At 42.3% G+C, this 20801-nt stretch overlaps 2 protein-coding genes across 4 annotated transcripts in view; both read left to right on the forward strand.

Annotated features, from left to right (window-relative positions):
- The window catches only part of ADAP2 (ArfGAP with dual PH domains 2), a 32733-nt gene extending 31326 nt beyond the window's left edge, over positions 1-1407 (forward strand). For both annotated transcript variants that reach the window (XM_079130503.1, XM_079130504.1), the window contains one exon: positions 950-1407. In XM_079130503.1, the coding sequence (XP_078986629.1) occupies positions 950-984 (35 nt within the window). In that variant the 3' untranslated portion in view covers positions 985-1407. The remainder of the gene's footprint in view (positions 1-949) is intronic.
- Positions 1408-5693: 4286 nt separating this feature from the next.
- On the forward strand, positions 5694-19385 carry RNF135 (ring finger protein 135). Of its 2 annotated transcripts, XM_079130495.1 has the most exons (6): positions 5694-6603; positions 7644-8266; positions 9740-9883; positions 12449-12611; positions 17106-17189; positions 18832-19385. In XM_079130495.1, the coding sequence occupies exons 2-6, from the start codon at positions 7901-7903 to the stop codon at positions 19359-19361; spliced, it is 1287 nt and encodes a 428-aa protein (XP_078986621.1). In that variant the 5' UTR covers positions 5694-6603; positions 7644-7900; the 3' UTR covers positions 19362-19385. The 2 variants fall into 2 exon arrangements, with proteins under 2 accessions (XP_078986621.1, XP_078986620.1); XM_079130494.1 differs by having other exon boundaries at positions 5694-8266.
- The last annotated feature ends 1416 nt before the right edge of the window (positions 19386-20801 follow it).

Consider the following 20801-nt stretch of genomic DNA (forward strand, 5'->3'; position numbering starts at 1 on the left):
TTCTGTTGCCTTCTCCTTCTACAAAGAAAACACAGAACTGCACATTATCAACAGGAAATCCCCTTGCTCCCCAAGTTCCTCTAACAGAACCCTTCTCCACGAGCTTCAAGAGGAGCTTGGTCCCGGCAGAACCCTTGAGGCTCTCTGCCCAGCTTATCTAGGCACTGGGCAACCTCTTTTTGTTCCTGGTCCCTGATCCCTTTTCCCATGAGAAAACCATGGCCTAGTATTATTAGCTGAGGTCACCCTGCTGGGCAGCTCTTGGGACTTTGGATTCTGTCCCACTCCAGAGGGAAGGCTATTTTCAGTGTCCTTCTTTCCCCTGGGTGCCCCCCGCCACCCCCACCCCACCGTCTGTTTCTCTGTTGCTCCTCCTCTTTACCCCAGATGTATCCCCATGAGGCTGCCCTGTCTGCTGACAGCCCTGCAAAAAGCAGGAGATGTGCTGAGCTAGAGCAGGAAACTTCTGGCCCAGGGCCTGACTTCTGGGGCACAGGGGAGAAGTTCTGTGTTTGGAAAAGTACAGACTGAGTAGGTGACCTCACGCAGCCCCTTGGGGAAACTCCTGTGCCCTCTGAGCCTGACCAGTGTAAACACAAACTCTCTCCACTGTCCCAGTTCCCAAAGCCAGAGCTCCTCAGAAGCAGATGTGGAAGGCATATCAGATGGGGCCTCCATTTCTCTGTGGGCCTGTGTGTCGGAGTCTTTTGGTTTCTCTCTCTAGCTCCAGCTCTCTGCTTTTCTCTTCCTCTTTACTGCGAATGTCCTCTTTGTCCCCCACTCTTTTGGTTTGTTTGCTTTTTTATTTTCTTTTTGCTTTTCTTTTCTTCCTTCCTTTCTTTTTCAATCCATTTTTGATTCTGGCTCCCGCCATCATTGTGCCCCTGTCCCTTTGCTGACCCTTCCTTCCAGCAGGGCCACCTCCTTCACACTCTCATTTCTTTTGCAGCTGCAGTAGCAGAGAGTGGCTGCAGCAACAGGTGACCCAGTGACTGAGGAGCTGGCTGGCACCAGACACCCACTGGAGCTCCTGGCATAAAGGAGGAGTTCTTATCTCTGATCCAGTTGCCCAGCAGGAGTGCCCCACAGCCAGCAGCCAGCAGCCAGCCTGGCAAGGTATGCTGCCAACACTGAAGCTGTGATGGATCTTCCTGCTCCCTGGGCCTTCCAGAGTGCCCGGCCTCCAGGATCTGAGGACATAGTACACAACGAACACATATGCCAACCTCTCTTAAGAAGCAAGGCTTGAAATGTCCTGAAGGCCCAGAACTTTCTCATCTGAAATGGAGGCATTGTAATGAGAAAGCACCCACAACATCATGCATCTGGCATTTTGAAAAAAAAAAATAATAATAATCTGAATCTAATCATGAGGAAATAATCAGGCAGATTCACATTAGGTATATTCTGCTGAACAACCAGCCAGACTCTTCAAAAATGTCCATGCCATGAAAGGTAAAATTGTTTGGGAATTGTTGTAGGTTAAAAAAGGCTAAGACATGGCAACCAGCAACCAGATGCAATTTATGATTCTTGAGTAGATCCTGGATTTAAAAAAATAGCTGTAAAGGACATAATTAAGATAATTGAATAAATTTTAATATGGATGTATATTAACTAATAGGATTGGTACTCATGCTGTAGTTATATAGAAGAATGTTCCTGTCCTTAGGAGTTACATGCTGAAGTAAAATGTAATGATGTCACAACTAATTCCTAAGAGATTCAGCAAAAATAAGTGTATGTGTATGTATATGTATACAGTGTATTTGTGTATGTGTGTGTGTGTGTGTGTATAGAGAGAGATGAAGATATAAGAGAGAAGTACTGTATAAAATGGTAGCAACTGATGAATCTAGATTAAGTTTAGATGGGGTTATTTTCCTATTCATTCAAATATGTAAGTTTGAAAGTTTTTATATTAAAACATTGGATAAAATTAAAAAAAAAAAAAACAAACACTTTTCACTCTTCAAAAGCAGTGTTTTTCTGTATGAGTCCAAATGTTCCTGGAGCTGGGCACAATGTCATATGCCTGTAGTCCAACTACGCATGAAGCTGAGGCAGGAGGATGTCAGGTTTGAGGCCAGCCTTGGACAGTTAGCAAGACCCTGTCTCAAAATAAAAAATAAAGAAGGCTGGGGTTGTAGCTCAGGTGTAGAATGTTGTAGCTCAGGTGTAGAACGTTGGCTCAGAATGTGTGACACCCTGGTTTCAATCCCCAGTACCCCAAATAACAAAAACAAAAGGTAGAGAGAGTGATATTACACACCTGTAATTCTAACTATCTTCAAGGCTGAGGAGTTTGAGACCAGCCTGAGAAACAAGTGAGAACCCCTCTCAAGAGACAGGGAATCAGGCTGGGGCTGTAGCTGTGGCAGAGGACTTGCCTAGCACATGAGAGGCACTTAGTTTGATCCTCAGCACCACATAAAAATAAATAAATAAAATAAAGGCATTCTGTCCATCTACAACTAACTAACTAAATAAATAAGGGGATGATCAATGTTCTTGGTAGAGTTCCAACTTTGTGCACATTTGAGAAGAAACAGAAGCCCAGATAATATCAGAACAATGCCTGTATTGATTGTCGTAATACTTTGGAAGGAAAAAAAGCAAACAGAGGAGACACATCTTCACTGAACCACAAAATGAAAAGCTCTCCAGGGTCTATCTGGTCCTGTCACTAACTTGAGACCACAAGCAAATCCACTTCCCCCAACCCTATGCCTTGTTTTTCTCTCTGTCTGAAATGAGGACGTTGCACTCACGATTGAAATTCAGTGTAAGTAACCAGTACTTTTGCCCACTTCCCAGGTGCCAGGCTGTGTGTTAAGCCCTGCAAATAGTCAGGAATAAGACAGTGTGTTCCCTGCAGTGGCAGATGACAGCCTGCAGAGGGCAGCAGCGAGTGGAGTGTTCAGAAAGGGAAGAAGAGCAGACGGCTGTGGGAGTGCAGGGCACTGACCGGGAGGGGAAAGCCTCCTTCCTTTCCAGAAAGTAACACTGAAGTTGAAACTTCCCAGCTGTGTAAAGGTTAGTCAAGGGGAAGAGGGTGAGGAAAACACTTTAAGCTGAGGAAAGAAAATGGTCAAAGTTCCCCAAGATGTGAAAGAGAAATTGAAAGGAATCTCAAATGACTGAAGTGTTAGAGAAACAGATGGACAAGTTTCCAGCTCTACAATTTTTCGATCCTTTCCTCTGTCTTCAAGGGATGTGCAGAAATACATAGGGTATTTTCTCTTTTCTTCAGTGGAGACCCAGAGGATTGAAAGGATCTATTAGATATTCTCTACACTTAGACTTTTCTTTGGATCCCCAAAGGACAAGCAGTACATCAGTGTTTCTCTTGCCGAAGCTTCAACTAGGGAGGTGGGTCTTCTCTGTATCCTGTAACACCTTGAAAATGTCTGTTTCAGCATGTGCTGGGCTGTATGGTAGGGGCCAGTTTACTTGTCTCCCATTTCCACCACCTATGAACTGTGTTGGGTACTCTGCTAAGACCTGGGGATAAGGACATCAATAAAAGGTGCAGCCTTGCCCACAAGGGAAGCAAGAGGGAAAGAAAAGAAGTCAGCACACAATAACAAAGTTACTCCAGGAGGGAAACTAGGCCTCTGAGTGAGTATGGGAGAGGGACAGAACAGGCACAAGAGGTAAAGCCCCAGTGAAATGGAGTGCTGGGATGTAGCTGGTTCCTGCAGCGTGGTTGTGTCTCCATCTTTGGGTTCCCTGGGCATACTTTGTACTCTTGCCTTAAATCCCCTTTTTCCTTCTTCTTAGTGCAAGGAACTTTCTATTACTTGAATCAATCCCAACTGAAAATTCTGCAGAAGAGGCGACATCTACACTGAATCCTAAAGAACGAGTAGAAGATCCTTGTGTCAGGGTGGGGAAAACAGAGAAAGATGTGTGTACAAAGGCCCCAAGACAAGAGAGGCCTTTTCTGGAAATTTCAAATAATTGAATATGACTAGAGAACAGATTGTTGGGGTGAGGAGGAGTAAGAAAAGATGAAATTGTAGGAGGGTTTGCTTCCAGTTAGTTGAAGCAGCTCATATCACAACAATCATCCTACAGATATCAATTATAAGCTCTAGGCAGACTGTATCAAAACAACTGCCTGAGCACTGGAAAATGACCAAAAGTATTTAGAAAACCAGAGAGGAGTTGGCACTAGAAAGCAGGCAATGGGATGGATAAATTTCTCATTTTTCAGTTTTCACCTGAGGATAGGCCCAGGTTAGTGCTTCAGGGATTTACCAAAACTCTGATGGAAACCTGCAGTCTTACTGACTGAAAAATAGAGAAAAATAACTGGAAAATGAAAGGAGGAAATCTGGGAGGAGAGGGTCACAGATGGGGAGCCCTGAGTTCTGCATATAAACTGCCTGATCTCTGGAGAAATGTAACAATCCAGAAGGTCTATAAAGTGTCTTTCACAATATCAGGCTATAATACCAAAGAACTAGACAAAAGTGTGCTAGTTAGTGTTGTCACTATAACAAAATACCTGAGATAATCAGCTCACAAAGAGAAAAGTTTTGTTTTTTTCTCACAATTTTGGAAACTCCAGTCGATGAGACCCAAATCACATGGTGGAGCAAAACTGCTCATCTCATGACCAGGAAGCAAAAGAGACAAAAAGAAGGGACTGAGGTCCCATAGTCCCCTTTGGAAGCATGCTCCCAGTGACCTAAGGACCTCCCACAAGTCCTTACTTTGCGAAAGTTCCACCACCCCCCTTAGTGACACTCTGGAGACCAAGCATTTAAAACACGGACCTTTGGGGGACATTCAACATGCAAACTATAGAAATATGTAATATGAATATGAAACCAGAAAACATTAATCATATTTGTAGTATTTCCAGAGAAACAGAAACAATAGGAAATACATAGATATATACAAAGATTTATTACGAGAGATTGGCTTTCATGATTACGGAGACTGAGAAGTTCCATGATTGCCATCTACAAACAGAGGCCCAGGAAAATCAGTAGTGTAGTTCTAGTCCAAGCCTGAACCAAGAGTGCCAATGTCTGAAGGCAGGAAAAGGATGGCCTAGCATAAGCAAAGAGAGTGGCATTTACCTTTTCCTCACCTTTTTGTTTATTTAGGTCTTCAACAGATTAGGTGATGCCCACACATTGGTGAGGGCAATCTTCTTTACTCAGTCTCTTAGTTGGGTGTGGTGGTGCACACCTATAATCCCAGAGGCTCAAGAGGCTGAGGCAAGAGGATTGCAAAATTCTAAGCCCCACCTGATAATTTAGAGGGTCCCTGTCTCAAAATAAAAAGTACTGAGGATGTGGCTCAGTGGTAGAGCACTCCTGGGTTTAATCCCCAGTATTAAAAAAAAAAAAAAAAAGTAATTTAAAAAATAGTGTTAAAATAAATATAAAATATTGCCTATTTAAAGCAAAAATTACAGATGTTTTGCTTTATAGCGTCTATAGAGATAACATATATGACAACTGGAGCATCTAAGACTGAGGAGGGAATAAATAGAAACACTCTCAAGTTCTTATATTTTACAATAAGCAGCATACAAAATCAACTCTAAATTGTGAAAAGTCAAGGATGTATATTTTAAATTCTTTCTTCCTTCCTTTCTCCTTCCTTCCTTCCTTCCTTCCTTCCTTCCTTCCTTCCTTCCTTCCTTCCTTCCTTCCTTCCTTTCTTTCTTTCTTTCTTTCTTTCTTTCTCTGTGTCCCTGCCCCCGGGCTGGTCTCCAGGACCTGGGCTCAGGCATTTCTCCTGCCTAATCAGGACTACGGATTGAACCCAGGACCTCTCACATGCTAGGTCAGTCCTCTGCCTCAGTCCTTTCTACCCTTTTTATTTTTTATTTTGAGACAGTCTCCCTAAATTGAGGGAGCTGAGGTTGGCCTTGAACTTGAGATCCTTCTGCCTCAGGCTCGGGAGTAGTTGGGACTACAGGAGTATGTGCCCTCACACCCTTCCCATTCCACCCCCTCCCTTTTTAACTGTGTGGGTTGTTTTCTTACTGTTAAGTTCTTCATATACCCTGAATACCAGTTCTTTGATAGACATGGATTGGCAACTATTTTCTCCCAGTCTGTGGTTTTTCTTCATTTCCTGTCTCCTTTTTTTTGAGGTCAGAGTTCATGACTTTCTTTGTTTTACATAGATCTTTGTTGCTGATAAAAGTATGACATTAAAAAATAGGGCGTTTTGGCTTGTGTTTGGTTTGTATTCATTTATTATAGAGTGGGAATAAGGATGATGACAACGTATAGCATGCTTCATAAACTCGCCCTTCCCTTGACCAAAAAAATTTTTAAAAAAATACTTTGTCTCTAAAATAATCCAGTATAGGAGCAAAGCAACAAAATTCTGGTAGAACACGTTGATGACAGTTGTACCTTATTTTATCCAGCAGGCAAACTCAAGGACTTTGCTACTTCTTATGTAACTTATCATTGGAACAAAGTGCTGCCTGGCACAGTGAGTGACTCACACCTGAGGTCCTAGCTACTCAGGAGGATGAGGCAGGAGGACTGTTTGAGCCCAGGAGTTGGAGACCAGCCTGGGCAACATAGTGAGACCTTCTCTCAAACATAAAGTATACAATTCAAGGTCAAAAAACAAAAACAACAGCAACAACAACAACACCAAAACAAACAAAAAACAGTGTCATAGGAATGTATGTTAACAAATTTGCTTGAACTGAAAAATGTCAGTTGAACTGACAGCGCAAAGGAGTCTGATTTAACTGACTGATTTTACAGTAAGGATTGGCTTTGCCAGTTAGGTTATGTGGCATATATTCTCCATAAATCCAAGGAATTCAATCTACAGCTCCAATCTTTTGAAGATATATAAGACCAAAGTACCTTTCCAAAAAAAAAAAAAAAAAAAAAAAAAGTGTTAGATTGACAAAGGTGTATTGAAAAGAATTCTAATTTTTTTAGCCCTTTTTGAATATATCAAGTTAAACAAGGTGTTTCTAAGTCAAAGTGTAACTGGTTGTAATTGCCAACCACTTGACAAACCTTAGCAAAGTCTTTTTGGCCTACATCCCAGAAAAGGAGAACTTGAATACTTCTAATGACTTCTGCAACACAAATGATTTCAAATTCCTGCTTTCGTCAAAAACAAAGAAAAAAATCAACTCAAGTTGCCAGCTGAGAGATTATTAAAAACAATTTCTAGGTTCGATTCCCAACGTGGCAAGAAATCAAAATTAGCCAAGCCAACTCAATAATAACAAACAAAACCATAAAGAATTTTTTTTTTTTTCTGAAGATGGCTCACCATAGGATTTTGGGTGCTTGTTGGGTAACGTGCTTTCAGCCCGCAGAGGGCAGTAGGGAGACAGTGGCATAATTCTACATTATTAGAGAGATTTTAAAAGCTTAGAGACAAGTTACTCAGTCTAGACTACGCGGTCGAATCATTTGCGGGAGGTTTTATAAAACACCCGAGCCGGGACCCCACTCCAGACAATGAGGTCAGACTCTCTGGGAGGGAGGCCCGAACACTGGTATTTTTAAAAGTGTCCCAGTAGATGTGCAAGGGTGCTTTTTAACACCTCACCACTTTTTGGGGGGGGGGGCGCATTCCCATAAGTGAATTCCTGAATCGAACCCTCTTTCTCCTTCTTCCAAATTTTACAGGATGGCATCTTAATGGGGGGACAGGGAGCAGTCTCTGGGACATCCGCAGGCTCCTAGCGGCTTGGGGCAAACTGATTTCCTAGGCAAGAGGCCGCAACTGCAGGCCAGCTCGGCCCACGGGGCGCCCCGGCAGCTTTCCCCTGCGCGGAAGAAAGCCAGCAACCGGGGACCGCGGCGGGGCGGGAGGAGGCGCGGGGCGGAGGAGGAGCCTGCGGGGACTCGAGCGCCGGCTTCCGCGTCGCCACGGCTGGGTCACCATGGCTGGCCCGGGCTCCAGTGTGGCTATCCCCGTGTGGCTGACCGAGGAGGACCTGAGCTGCATCATCTGCCACGGGCTGCTGACCTCTCCCGTCACGCTGCACTGCGGCCACAGCTTCTGCTGCAACTGCTTGAGGAAAGCGTGGGGCGCGCGGGGCACGGGGGTCGCGGGCCACCTGTGGGCCTGCCCCACCTGCCGCGAGGGCGCGGCGCAGCGGCCGCCGCTGCGAAAGAACACGCTGCTGCAGTACCTGGCCGACCGGTACAGCCGGGCGCTGAGCGAGCTGGAGGCCGGCTCCGAGCGGGTCCCGAGTCCGGCCACGGCTCAGGCCGCGGGCACCCAGCACCGCCCGGCGCCGCCGCGGGTAGGGAGCCGCGCGCCCCTCTCCCCGCCAGGCTGCCCTCTCCCGCTGCCGCTCAGCTGCACCCCTGGCCCCTATTTTCAGGTCCTTTGGTACACGCCTAGGAACACGATTGTTGGAGCGGATGGTGATTCCGTATTTAACTTACTGAGTAACAGCCAGGCTGTTTTCCAGGATGGCTGTGCTGTTTTCTATTCCCACCAACAAAGTATCTTCCAATTTTTCTACATCCCTGTCAACACTCGTTATTCCTTCTGGAGCCTTACAGCTCGGTATAGGCGTAAAGGGGTATTTCCCGGTTTTGATTTGCATTTCCCTCAGCACCAATGATGTTGAACATCTTCACACCTTCACGTGCTTATTGGCCATTTGTGGATCTTCTTTGGAGTTATATCTATTTAAGTCATTTTAAAATTGAGTCTCTTTTTGGTTGGTATTGTTTTTGAGTTTGAGGAATTCTCTGTATATTCTGAGTATTAATCCCTTATCAGATCCATGATTTGCAATTATTTCCTCCCATTCTTTGAGTTTCTTTTTTAATCTATTAGTGTCTTTTGAGGCACAATTTTTAAAAATTTCTTACTGTTGAATCTATATCTTTTCTTTTGTTGCTTGTGTCTTTGGTATTATATTCAAGAAATAATTGCCAAATCCAATGTCATGAAGGCTTTGTCCTGTTTTCTTCTTTAAATTGTATTGTTTTAGGCCTTACATTTATTTGTTTGTTGGTTTGTTTGTTTATTGGTACCAGGGATTGAACTCAGGGGCACTGGACCACTGAGCCACATCCCCAGCCCTATTGTATTTTATTTAGACAGGGTCTCACTGAGTTGATTAGCACCTCGCTTTTGCTGAGGCTGGCTTTGAACTCGTGATCCTCCTGCTTCAGCCTCCCAAGCAGCTGTGATTACAGACCTGTGCCACTGGCCCAGTTACATTTAGGTCTTTCATAGATTTTTAAGGTGTGTGTGTGTGTGTGTGTGTGTGTGTGTGTGTGTGTGTAGGGTTATAGAATCCAGAGCCTCACAAATGCTAAGCATGCACTTTACCACTGAGCACACTGAACAATGCTCTCAGCTTCCTGAGTTGCTTTTTGCATATGGTGTTAGGTGAGAGTACAACATCCTTTTGCATGTGGATTTCTAGTTTTTCCAGTACCATTTGTTGAAAAAACTCCTTTCCCTATTGAATATTCTTGACACCCTTTTCAAAAATCATTTGAGGCAGAGCCCTTGCTTAGCGTACATGAGGCCCTGGGTTCAATCCCCAGTACAGTAAACAAACAAACAAATACATAAATAAAATACTAATTTGACCATATATGACAGGGTTTTTTTCTTGGCTCTCCATTCTATTCCGTTGGTCTATATGTCTGTCTTTATGCTAGTACCTCAGTGCTTGTGGTTCATTTTATCTAGTGCTGGTTCCCAGGTCCAGTTTTACAGAACCCCCAAGCCCAGCTTTGCTGTTTTAAAGGTGGCAGTACCAGAAAACATCACAGGAGTTGTCCAGGAGCTGACAGAGCTGGTGGGACAGCTTGTGGACATTGTCAAGAGCCTTCAGAGACAGACACCCCTCTCAGAATCTGAACAAGACAATGAAGTAAACATCAGGAGCACGGTAGGCTCAGCAGGGATAGAAAAAGTTTAGAAAGAGGGTAGAGCTGGGGGTGGCTTCCAAGAGGGCGATATGAATATGTTTGAGAATGAAGGATCCAGTAAGTCTCAAGTGTATGGAGAGGGGGCAAGTGTACTGGGGGTGGAACCCAGGGCCTCACACATGCTAGGCAAATGCTCTACCCCTGAGCTATACCCTCACCCAAGTCTCAGTTTTTTACCATTCTCTAAATCAAACATGGATGACTGGAAGTTTGGCATGCTGGAGATGAGTTACAGAAGCTCCAACTGGGCTAGGATTCGTCTTTACCTCTCCACCTAACCAACTCTCTCTAAAATCACGGTGGCCTCTAGGTCAGGTCTGTAGACATTCTGGTTCTTATCTTCATTGATCTTTCAGTCACCTTGACATAGCTGATGACATCATCAGTCTTGAAGCTCTTAGCACTTAGCACTTTTTCATTTTATTTTGCTCCTGCTTTAACTTCTTAGCTTTTGGGACACAAATTTTCTGTTTTTTTCCTTCACCACTTTCTGGTGGGTTCCTCTTAATGTGTTTTGCAGGCTCTCTTTCTTTCTCTCTCTTTTTCTTTTTACAGACTGCATTTTGATTCATTGTACACAAATGGAGTACAACTTTTCATTTCTATGGTTGTGCACAATGTAGATTCATACCATTCATGTAATCATACATGTACATAGGGTAATAATGTCTGCCTCAGTTCACTATCTTTCCTTCCCCCACCCCCTCCCACCCCATTTCCCTCTACACAATCCAAAATTCTTACATTTTTCTCTCCCCCCCACCTCCATTATGTAATGAATAAAGAAACTGTGGTGTGTGTGTGTGTGTGTGTGTGTACACACACAATGGAATACTACTCAGCCATAAAGAAGAATATAATTTTGGCATTTTCTGGTAAATGAATGGAGTTGGAGAATATCATGCTAAGTAAAATAAGCCAATCCCAAAAAAACAAAGGCAGAATGTTTTCTCTCTCTCTTTAGCTGAGCAATTAAATGCTAGAATTCTTCAAGGCTGAATTGTAGATCCCTTTCTAACCACCCTCTCCCTGTCCCAAAAAGAAGTGGTCCCTGAAACACTCATTTTTTTTTTGTTTGTTTGGTACCAAGGATTGAGTCCAGGGATACTTTACCACTGAGCTACATCCCCAGTCCTTTTGTTTATTTTTCATTTTGAGACAGGCTTTCACTAAATTGTTAAGGGTTTTGCTAAGTTACTGGGGCTGATCTTGAACTTGTGATCCTCTTGCCTCAACCTCCTAAGTTGCAAGAGGACCACAAGTTGCAGGAGGATTGCAAGTTTGAGGCCAGCCTCACCAACCTAGTGAAACCCTGACTCAAAATAAAAAACAAAGAAGGCTGGGGATGTAGCTCAGGAGCAAAGTGCCCCTGAATTCAATTCCTAGTACAAAAGAAAAAAAGTGCTTGAACAATGTGAACAGATAGGATGATATTCACCATGGTTATTTAGTTAACCTCCACCAACTTCAACTTCTTTTGTAAAATGGGGATAATAAACCTGCCTTGTGTGGTTGTTATGCAAATTCCATGAGATCTCATCTCAATACCTAGCAGGTGGAAAGTACTCAATAAGTATAATGCTTATTGGTGAAAAGATTGGGGAATAGATTATACAGAGTTATCAAAGAAAGTTAAGTGAGTACATAAGTGGTTATCTTGGGGAATAACAGAACCTGAGGTTAAAGAAAATCAGGGAGCATGCGTTACAGGTCCCAGAGAGCAGAGCTGGATGCTGGCCACATGCTTCCATGGACTTTTGAGAAATGACATATATAATGATAGAGTTGGGAGATTATCTGACCTCTATGGCTTATCTCAGTGGCTCTGTATAATTTATTTTGTAAGGTCCATAAGATGGGCCCAAAATTTTTAATTTGTGTATTGCCTAAGAAGTACATGTTTATTGAAAAAAGTTAGGAAGTATGTAGTAAAGAAAAAAATTAGACTGAGAGTGTGACTCAATGCTAGAGCATATGCTTAGTATATATGAAACCCTAAGTTCAATCCTAGCACCACAAAAAACAAACAAGCAAAAAACAAATTAAAATTCTTCATAACCCCATCACTCAGAAGTAAGCATTTTTGAGCCAGGCATTGTGGTGCAAGTTGGTAATCCCAGCACTTAGGAGGCTGAGGCAGGAGTATAAGACCAGCTTGAATAACATAGTGAGTCCTCATCTCAAAATAAACAAATAAATAAAAAAGAAACAACACTCCTTAATATTTTCTTATACTATATACGGTTCCATATTATTTTCAAAGTACATATTTTGAAAGCCTAATTTTTAGAAACCTGCTAGGAGTTAAATGGAAAATTATTAGAGTGTACTGTACTTTTTAATCTGAATTTCAGCATGAATTTACTACTCCGATCTTGTGTTGTCCCAATTAAGGTTTGGGAAGCTATATGTGGTGGTATACTCCTATAATCCCGAAGACTCAGGAGGCTGGGGCCATTGGATGTCATATTCAATGGGTTCCAATGGGCACTTTCATTGATTTGCTATTTTATGATCATCAATAGGCCTTGTCATCTGGGGAGGACTGTGACTTGACTTCTCTAAGCCTAGTGACTTCCAACACATCTGAGGGGAGAATGCGAGAGATTCTCCAGGATCTAGAAGAAATTCAGAAAAACTTACAAGAAAACTTCACATGGAAAGCAGCTCCTGAAGAACAGACACAGGGTGAGGTGATTTTATTTAGTGGAGGAAGATTAAACATAGGAGTTGGGTGGAAATGGCCAAAAGCTCCAATGATTTTGTTCTTTGGGAACAGGATCTCAGAGCTGGGCTACTTCATCTCTGTGGGCTTGTAAATCAAGTGGGATTTGGCTGAGGTGTGTTTGTGGCTGGGTGAGTTTGGGAACATGACTGGAGGTGTGCTGGACTTCAGGCCCTGAATAGACTGAAACTCGTTTTCTAAGACCCATAAACCCAGAACCCCGCTTATTGCTTATCTGTGTTATCTTCCCAAGGAGATCTGGAAATAGAATGCTTTTGAAGTTTGTTTTGTTTTTGAGATGGGCCTTGCTATGTCGCCCAGGCTGGTCTCCAGCTCCTAGGCTCGAGAGATCCTCCTTGCCTCCGCTTCCTGAATAGGGATGACAGGTGTGCACCACCAACCCCTGGCTGCTTTTTTTTTTTGAGGGGATTGGGGGGTTGCGGGGGTGCAGTTACCAGAGATTGAGGAGCATTTGGCCACTGAGCCACATCCCCAGCCCTATTTTGTATTTTATTTAGAGACAGGGTCTCACTGAGTTGCTTAGAACCTTACCTAGGTGTTTTTTATTTGGTAACTAGTATATGTCTTTATTAGTAAGCATGCAACTGTATAAATAGTTACTGATATATTCTATTCAAATATAATATCTGGGGTACGTGTTAATGTCAGGCAGTAACAATATAGAAGGGACTTTCTTCTTGACTTCGTGTGTTCTCTGTTCTCCCAGAACTATATGAAAACCATCAGCAGCCTATTCGACATTAGATAATAGCTCTGGTTTCCCAAGACCCTACCTTCTGCTCTGGCCACTGCTAGCTTTATGTACTGTAGGGATATATCGCTGATACCTTTTTAATATTTTAATAATCTTGCTCTGCTTAAAAAGTCATTCCTTGTTTAAGTGGAGAAGCATGATTCCTTGGGGAAAATTTCTTAAGGAAAATGATTAAGAACAGTTTATTAGTTATTACAGAAATTATCTGAGAAGTAAGTGTTGTCTTGGTTCTCATGTACTCCTAAACTTAGTGACTTTATTTATTGATACAAATTTCAGATCAATTTTTGAATTTTGAGATTAAGTTTAAAATGTTTTATTTAAAAATCAAAACTTGCCAGGCACAGTGGCGCACACCTATAATCCCAGCGGCTTGGGAGGCTGAGGCAGGAGGACTGGGAGTTCAAAGCCAACCTCACCAACAACGAGGCACTAAGCAACTCAGTGAGACCTTGTCTCTAAATAAAATACAAAATAGGGCTGGGGATGTGGCTCAGTGGTTAAGTGCCTGAGTTCAATCCCTGGTACCAAAACACCAAAAACAAAAACAAAAATCAAAAGTATATGTAAGCCCACCACAAAAGTTTCTCTCCCACCCTGCCCAATTCTCCTTTTTCCTGCATTGCAGTTCACCACTTTTATGAGTTCCATTCAGAATTTGATTATGCAAATATAAGCTAATATAAATTTGCGTTTTATTTCCCACTATCTTACATTTTTACACAAAAGTTAGCACATTATATTCACTGTTCTGCATGTTGCTTTTGCTGTACATCTTGATATTTTATGAATCAGGATACACAGCAGAGCATTTTCTTTTTCACACTGCTTAGTATTCTGATCTAGGCATATGCTAACATTTATTTACCCAATTCTTTACTGATACATACATGATTGTTTCTAATTGTCCATAATCACAATCAATGCTGAAGTCAATAACTATGTACATATATCATTTCACATGAGTGCAGATATAATTGTAGTTTTGACAGTAAGGGTCATAGGGTAAATTCATTTGGCATTTTGGTATATGTTGCCAAATTTCCTTATAGTTGGGGTATACCAATTTACACACCCAATAGAAGTATATATCAGTGCAGTCTACCAACTGTGTGTTGTCAAACTAGTTTTTTTTTTTTTTTTTTTTGGTAAATCTGATGAGTAAAAGAGTGATAGTAGAGTGTACCATACTTTTAATTTTAATTTCTCTATGAATTGTCTATTCATATCTTGTATTGTCTTTTAAAATTAATGTTGGGGGCTGGGGAGATAGCTCAGTTGGTAAAGTGCTTGCCTTGCAAGCACAGAGCCCTGGGTTCGCTCCCCAGCACCGCAAAAAAAAAAAAAAAAAAGAAAAATTAATGTTGGGAAGCTGTGTATGGTGGTGCATGCCTGTAATCCCAGAGACTCAGGAAGCTGAGACAGGAGGATTGCAAGTTTGAGGCCTACCTGGGAAATTTAGTGAGACCCTGTCTAAAAGATAAAAACAAACAAAACAAACAAAAAAAACACTGAGAGAGAACATATTGGATTTTTTTCTTTGTGTTTGTTCTTTCTGTGGTGCTGGGGATCATACATTGATACATTGCTGGGGCTACATACAATATTTTAAGACTATAGACTAGTTGTTCTTCATGTCTTAGACTACTAAATCATCATCTCTAGGAGTAAGCCTCAGGAATCTACACTTGACAACTTATCAGGAAATTTTGTAAAGCTTATGCAGAACAATTTTAGTGAAACAGAATATAGTATAGAGACTTGGTCCTGAAATTATTAAATGATTTTCAATGCCCAAAGATTCCTTTCTACTTTTTTAAAAGGAAAAGCTTATGACTTAGTCCCTTCTTGTAGTAGAGAAATGAGATTGTTTCCACTCTATCATAAAGAAACTTCTCAATCATTAAGTTTATATAACAAATATTTCTGTAAAATCACCTGCTTAATGAAAACATCTTTTTTTCTCTTAGAAAACCTAACATTAATTTTACAAAACCTATTATAAATAGTAGGTAGGCAACCAGTTTTATACCGAGGGTTAATCTATCATAAAACTTCATAATAATTTATGAATAATTTCATAATAATTTCTAGTGTTTTAGTAGTTATTCAATAGTACTTTAATAGTACATTCTGAATATACCTTGTATGTAACTTGTATGTAAATTTTTTTCTGAGTATCTTTAAAATAGGAAACACGCAAGTGTAGATTATTTCCTCCCTCAATAGGAATGAAAAATGTTAGTTTAAAAAAACAGTAAAGGAGCTGAAGATGTAGCTCAGTGGTAGAGTGCTTACTTAGCATGTAAGAAGCCCTGGGTTCAATCCTTAGCACTGCAATAGATAAATATATAAATAATTTTAGCAGATCATACAAACTATTTTTTAAAATAATTATAACTACTAATAAGCAACAATCCTATCAGCTAAAGAGGAGAATAGTGTTACCCATCTGAATTAAAAAAAATTTTTTTTGGCAGTTTTGGGGAACAAACCCAGGGCCTCATGTATGCTGAGCACATGCTCTAACATTGAGTTATACCCCCAGCTTGCAGTATTTGTCTTTTTTGTGACTGGCTTATTTCTTTTAGAATAATCTCCTTCAGGTTCATCCATGTTGTGGTATGTCACAATTTCTTCTTAAGGCTGAATAATATTCCCCTGATAATTCCATTATCAACCTCGCTTTGTATATCCATTTATCAGTGGCTACATGGGTTGCTTCAGGGCCCACTGGATTTTGAGAATGGCTTCTGATGAACAGCTCTATTGTTCTCATGCCCTAAGTTGCCAGAGCCCACATCCCTAGACAGGGTCTTTCATCTCTTCAGTTGAATCTTAGATTCACTGTATGCCCATCACTTCAAGGTACACAGGAGAAGATCTCATCTTCAGTGTACACATTCTGAGTCATCCTTTCTTTTCTTTTCTTTTTTTGTACTGAGGAGTAAACACAGAGGCACTTTATCATTGAGCTACATCCCCAGCCATTTTTAAAAATAAATTTTAAATTTTGAGACAAGGTCTTACTAAGTTGCTTAGAGCCTCAATAAATTTCTGAGGCTGGCTTTGAACTAGGCTATTCTCCTGCCTCAGCCTCCTGAGTCACTGGGATTACAGGTGTGCACCACCACATCCAACTTCCTTTACTTTCTCTTTCCCTGATATGGTCATTGCAGTCTAGCACATAAGTTGCCTTGAGTTAATAATTAAACTTTTGTACTTTGAGAGGGAGTTAGGAGGTATCAGCAGGTGAGACAAACCTTACCAGTTTATATAGCAGGAGTTTAAGGCATTGACATAGGGGTCATGAGTATTGTGGGTATCAGGGAAATGCAAACCTCTGGAACTGTATTAATTTATTTGATAAACATGCATCAAATACTTTCTGTGCGTAGGACTCATATGGGACTTCGTGCTTAGAACACACAAATGAACAAGATATCTGAAGCCAGGAACTTAGGGCTCAGTGGGGAAACAGACAGAAAAAAGTCCACAGTGAGAACTGGGGCTGGCTGTACCTGGGCTGTACTGAATATACTGCCTGATCAAGTCCTGACACACTCAAAAGTGTGCCAATGCTGTGGAAAGTAAGCCAGGTGCTTGCATCATGATATCTGAATACCTTCAGTATGCCTTTTTCTGATGGGACTTTCTCTTCCTGATTTTTTTGATTCCTTAGTGGAACTCCCAGAAGCTCTGTCTTCCTCTACATTGCCTGATCAGAGCTGCCCGGAACCTAGGAGGGCCTCTCGTTTTGCTCAGTGTAAGTATGTACTCCACTTAAAACTCAGGTTTGGGGGTTAGGGTTGTAGCTCAGTGGTAGAGAGCGCGCCTCGCATGTGTGAGACACTGGGTTTGATTTTCAGCACTGCATATAAATAAATCAATTAAATAAAGATCCATTGTCTTAGTCACCTATTTCGCTGCTATGACTAAATGACCCAACCAGCACAACTGTAAAAGAGGAAAGGTTTATTTGAGGGCTCACAGTTTCAGAGGTCTTGGTCCATAGAAGACCGGCTCCATTGCTGGTGAAGCTGAACATCATGGTGGAAGAGAGTGGTGAAGGGAAGCAGCTTACATCACTGTGATCAGGAAGTAGAGAGACTCTACTCTCCAGATACAAAATATATATACCCCAAAGCCACACCCCAATTCCCACCTCCTCCGGCCCACCCTAACTGCCTCCAGTTACCACTCACTCTCAGAACTTCACTTTGAGAGGCTAAGACTCTCAAAACCCAATCATTTCTCCTCTGAACCTTCTTACACTGTCTTGCACGTGAGCTTTTGGGGGACACCTCATATCCAAACCATAACATCCATTGACAACTAAAAGAAAATACTGCAAAAAAAAAAAAAAAAAAAAAAGAACTAAACAACATCTCCGGTTTGGCCTCCTGCAGAATGAAGCTGCGAGAACATGCTGCGTCCCTCTTCCTGCTGCAAGGCCCACTCTTTGGCTTACTATTTGTTGTCCAGACCAGGTCCTTCCACATGGAAAGCTGAGTTCAAAGGCAAAAAGGGTTGAGACTCCCAAATTTCAGGCTCAACTAGACCCATGAGCACTTAGAACCCAGGCAACCTTTGGACACCCGTGCTGGAGTCACCAATTACAGCCAATTGCCTGTTCCCTTTTCTGCACAACTGCTGTCCCAGTCTGGGTAGTCCTTTAGAGCATAGCTCGTGAAGCAGTGGGTTTGACTTCTAGCATCACTAGTTATTGGCTTGGACAAATCACTTCGTCCCTTAGAGCATTAGTTTCCTCATCTGTAAAATGGTGATAACAATAGTATTTCTCTTGTGTGCTTTCTATGAGGATGCATGAATGCATGTATGTGAAATGCCTTAAGTAGTCATGGTATACAAGGGTTAGCAGTTATTTATTCACTGAATAGAAAACAATAGGGGCTGTGGTATCGCTCAGTAGTAGAGCACTTGTCTAGCATGTTCAAGGCTCTGGATTTGCTCACCAACACTGAAAAAAAAAAGGAATTAACATAAAATATACAATATGAATGAGATACATACCTTAATCAGAAAACTGAAGTTTAACTAGAGAGATACAAATAGCAATGGTCACACTTGTAAAGCACAAGAATATTGAGAAAATAAGAGATGACTTTGTGCTGGATGGAATTCAGCCAGAGGGAAAATAGGGCTTCCTGAAAGATAGCTACTGGGTAGGTAAAAGGTAAGGCAGGAATTGGGTATTGTTGATATAACAACATCAAGGATTTATATATATAAATTGTCAATTGATGTGCCCGTTTTAATGCCTGTACAAGTAAGACATTTTCACCCCCAAAATACAATACTGCCTTTGCTATTAGATGACATTTCAGTTGTTGAATGATCACAGGCCAACTGATCTTGTGGTGGTATTCTCCTCCCCACCCCCGCAGGGATCAGCAATCCAACCTTTGACTTGGGAAGCCTCTCCTGTAGTCTGACCGTATCTGAGGATTGCCGGACAGTAACTGTGTCTCGATTCCGGCAGCCCTATCACTGGAGTCAAGAGAGGTTTTCAACCAGTCAGGTCTTATGTTCCCAGGCCTTCTCTTCTGGGCGGCACTACTGGGAAGTGGACACAAAGTACTGCAATCACTGGGCAGTTGGAGTGGCTTCTTGGGGCATGAGCCGAGACCGGATGCTGGGACGGACTATGGACTCTTGGTGTATAGAGTGGAAGGGAACTGGCCAGCTGTCTGCATGGACCATGGTCAAAGAAACCGTCCTCAACTCAGACAGACCTGGGGTGGTGGGCATCTGCCTGGACCTGGAGGAGGGGTGGCTTGCCTTCTATTCAGTGGCCAATCAGGAGACGCTTCTATATGAGTGTGAGATTGCTGCCTCCTCTCCTCTGCACCCTGCCTTCTGGCTGTACGGCCTAACTCCTGGAAACTCCCTGATCATAAATCAAGTAAAAGTATAAAGGTTCGTCAGGGGTTAAAACACAGCAGCTTCCTGGCCTCTCTCCCTGCCTTCAAGCAGACGGCAACTCAACTTAAGAATTGCACTTTTGAAGCTCATCCTTTTGTGTGGTACAGTATTAACTAAGCAGCCTTGAAGTCCTTGAACTCTGCACATTTCTTTTTTTTTTTTTTTTAACATTTTTTTTAGTTGTAAGTAGACACAATACTTTTATTTTTATGTGGTGCTGAGGATCAAACCCAGGGCCTCATGCATGCTAGGCGAGCACCCTGCCACTGAGCCACAACCGCAGCCCAACCCTGCACATTTCAAAGAAAGGTCTGGCCTCTGATAGGCTGATGAGAGATGACCTCCAAGCCCTTCAGATATCTTGCTTGGCATGAGTGGCTTTGTTTAAGTGCAGGCTTGGGGCCATGCAATAGCACCTTGACCTCTCATGGGCTAAAGACTACACCATGTGGGCAGTAAGGCATGCCTGTGTGACTGACCCCCAATAAAAGCACTGGACACTGTGGCTTGGGGGACATTCCCTAGTTGGCAGTACTCCAAACACACTGCCACACATCGTTGCTGGGAGAATTTAAAGCAATGTCCTCAGGACTCCACTGGGAGAGGATGATTAAGAATTCTCTTGTTCTGTGCGCCTTTTCCTATAGCTGTTCATTCTATGGCCTTTTACTGTAATAAATTGTAACCGATAATGAATCACTGAACACAAGGGTGGTTATAGGGACCCCAGAACCTAAGTTACTTATCAGTTGCTATGTAATGATATTACTATGAATTTAGTGGTTTTACTTTGTGAACTTTTTTTTTTTTTTTTTTTTTTTTGCGGTACTGGGGATTGAACCCAGGGCCTTGTGCTTGCGAGGCAAACACTCTACCAACTGAGCTACATCCCCAGCCCAATTTAGTGGTTTTAAACAATATACATTTATTATCTCACAGTTTCTGTGGGTCAGGAGTCAGCATCCAGCTTAGCTGAGGCTTCTGCTTCTGAGTCTCACAAGTTGCAGTTGACATGTCAGCTGGGGTCACAGTGTCATTGGAAGCTTGACTGGGGAAGGATCTGCTCCGGAAATCATGTGGTCAGCAACATTCAATTTCTTTTTCTTTTTTCTTCTTCTTTTTTTTTTTTGTTTTTTGTGGTGCTGGGGGGTTTGAACCCACTGCCTTGTGCTTGCGAGGCAAGCACTCTACCAACTGAGCTATCTCCCCAGCCCTCAGTTTCTTGTTGTTTGATTGACAGCCTCTGTTTCTTGGTGGCTGTTGACTGGAGGCCACCCTCAGTTCCTTACCCTGTGGGGTTTTGCGACACAGCTCCTTGCCTCCGAGGCAAGATGGACATGAAGGGCTGGGGTTGTGGCTCAGTGGTGGAGCCCTTGCCTAGCACACATGAGGCACTGGGTTTGATCCTCAGCACCACATAAAAATAAATAAA

The sequence above is a fragment of the Sciurus vulgaris genome, assembly GCF_902686455.1.
Source record: "Sciurus vulgaris genome assembly, chromosome: 3".
Classification (NCBI taxonomy): Eukaryota; Metazoa; Chordata; class Mammalia; order Rodentia; family Sciuridae; genus Sciurus; species Sciurus vulgaris.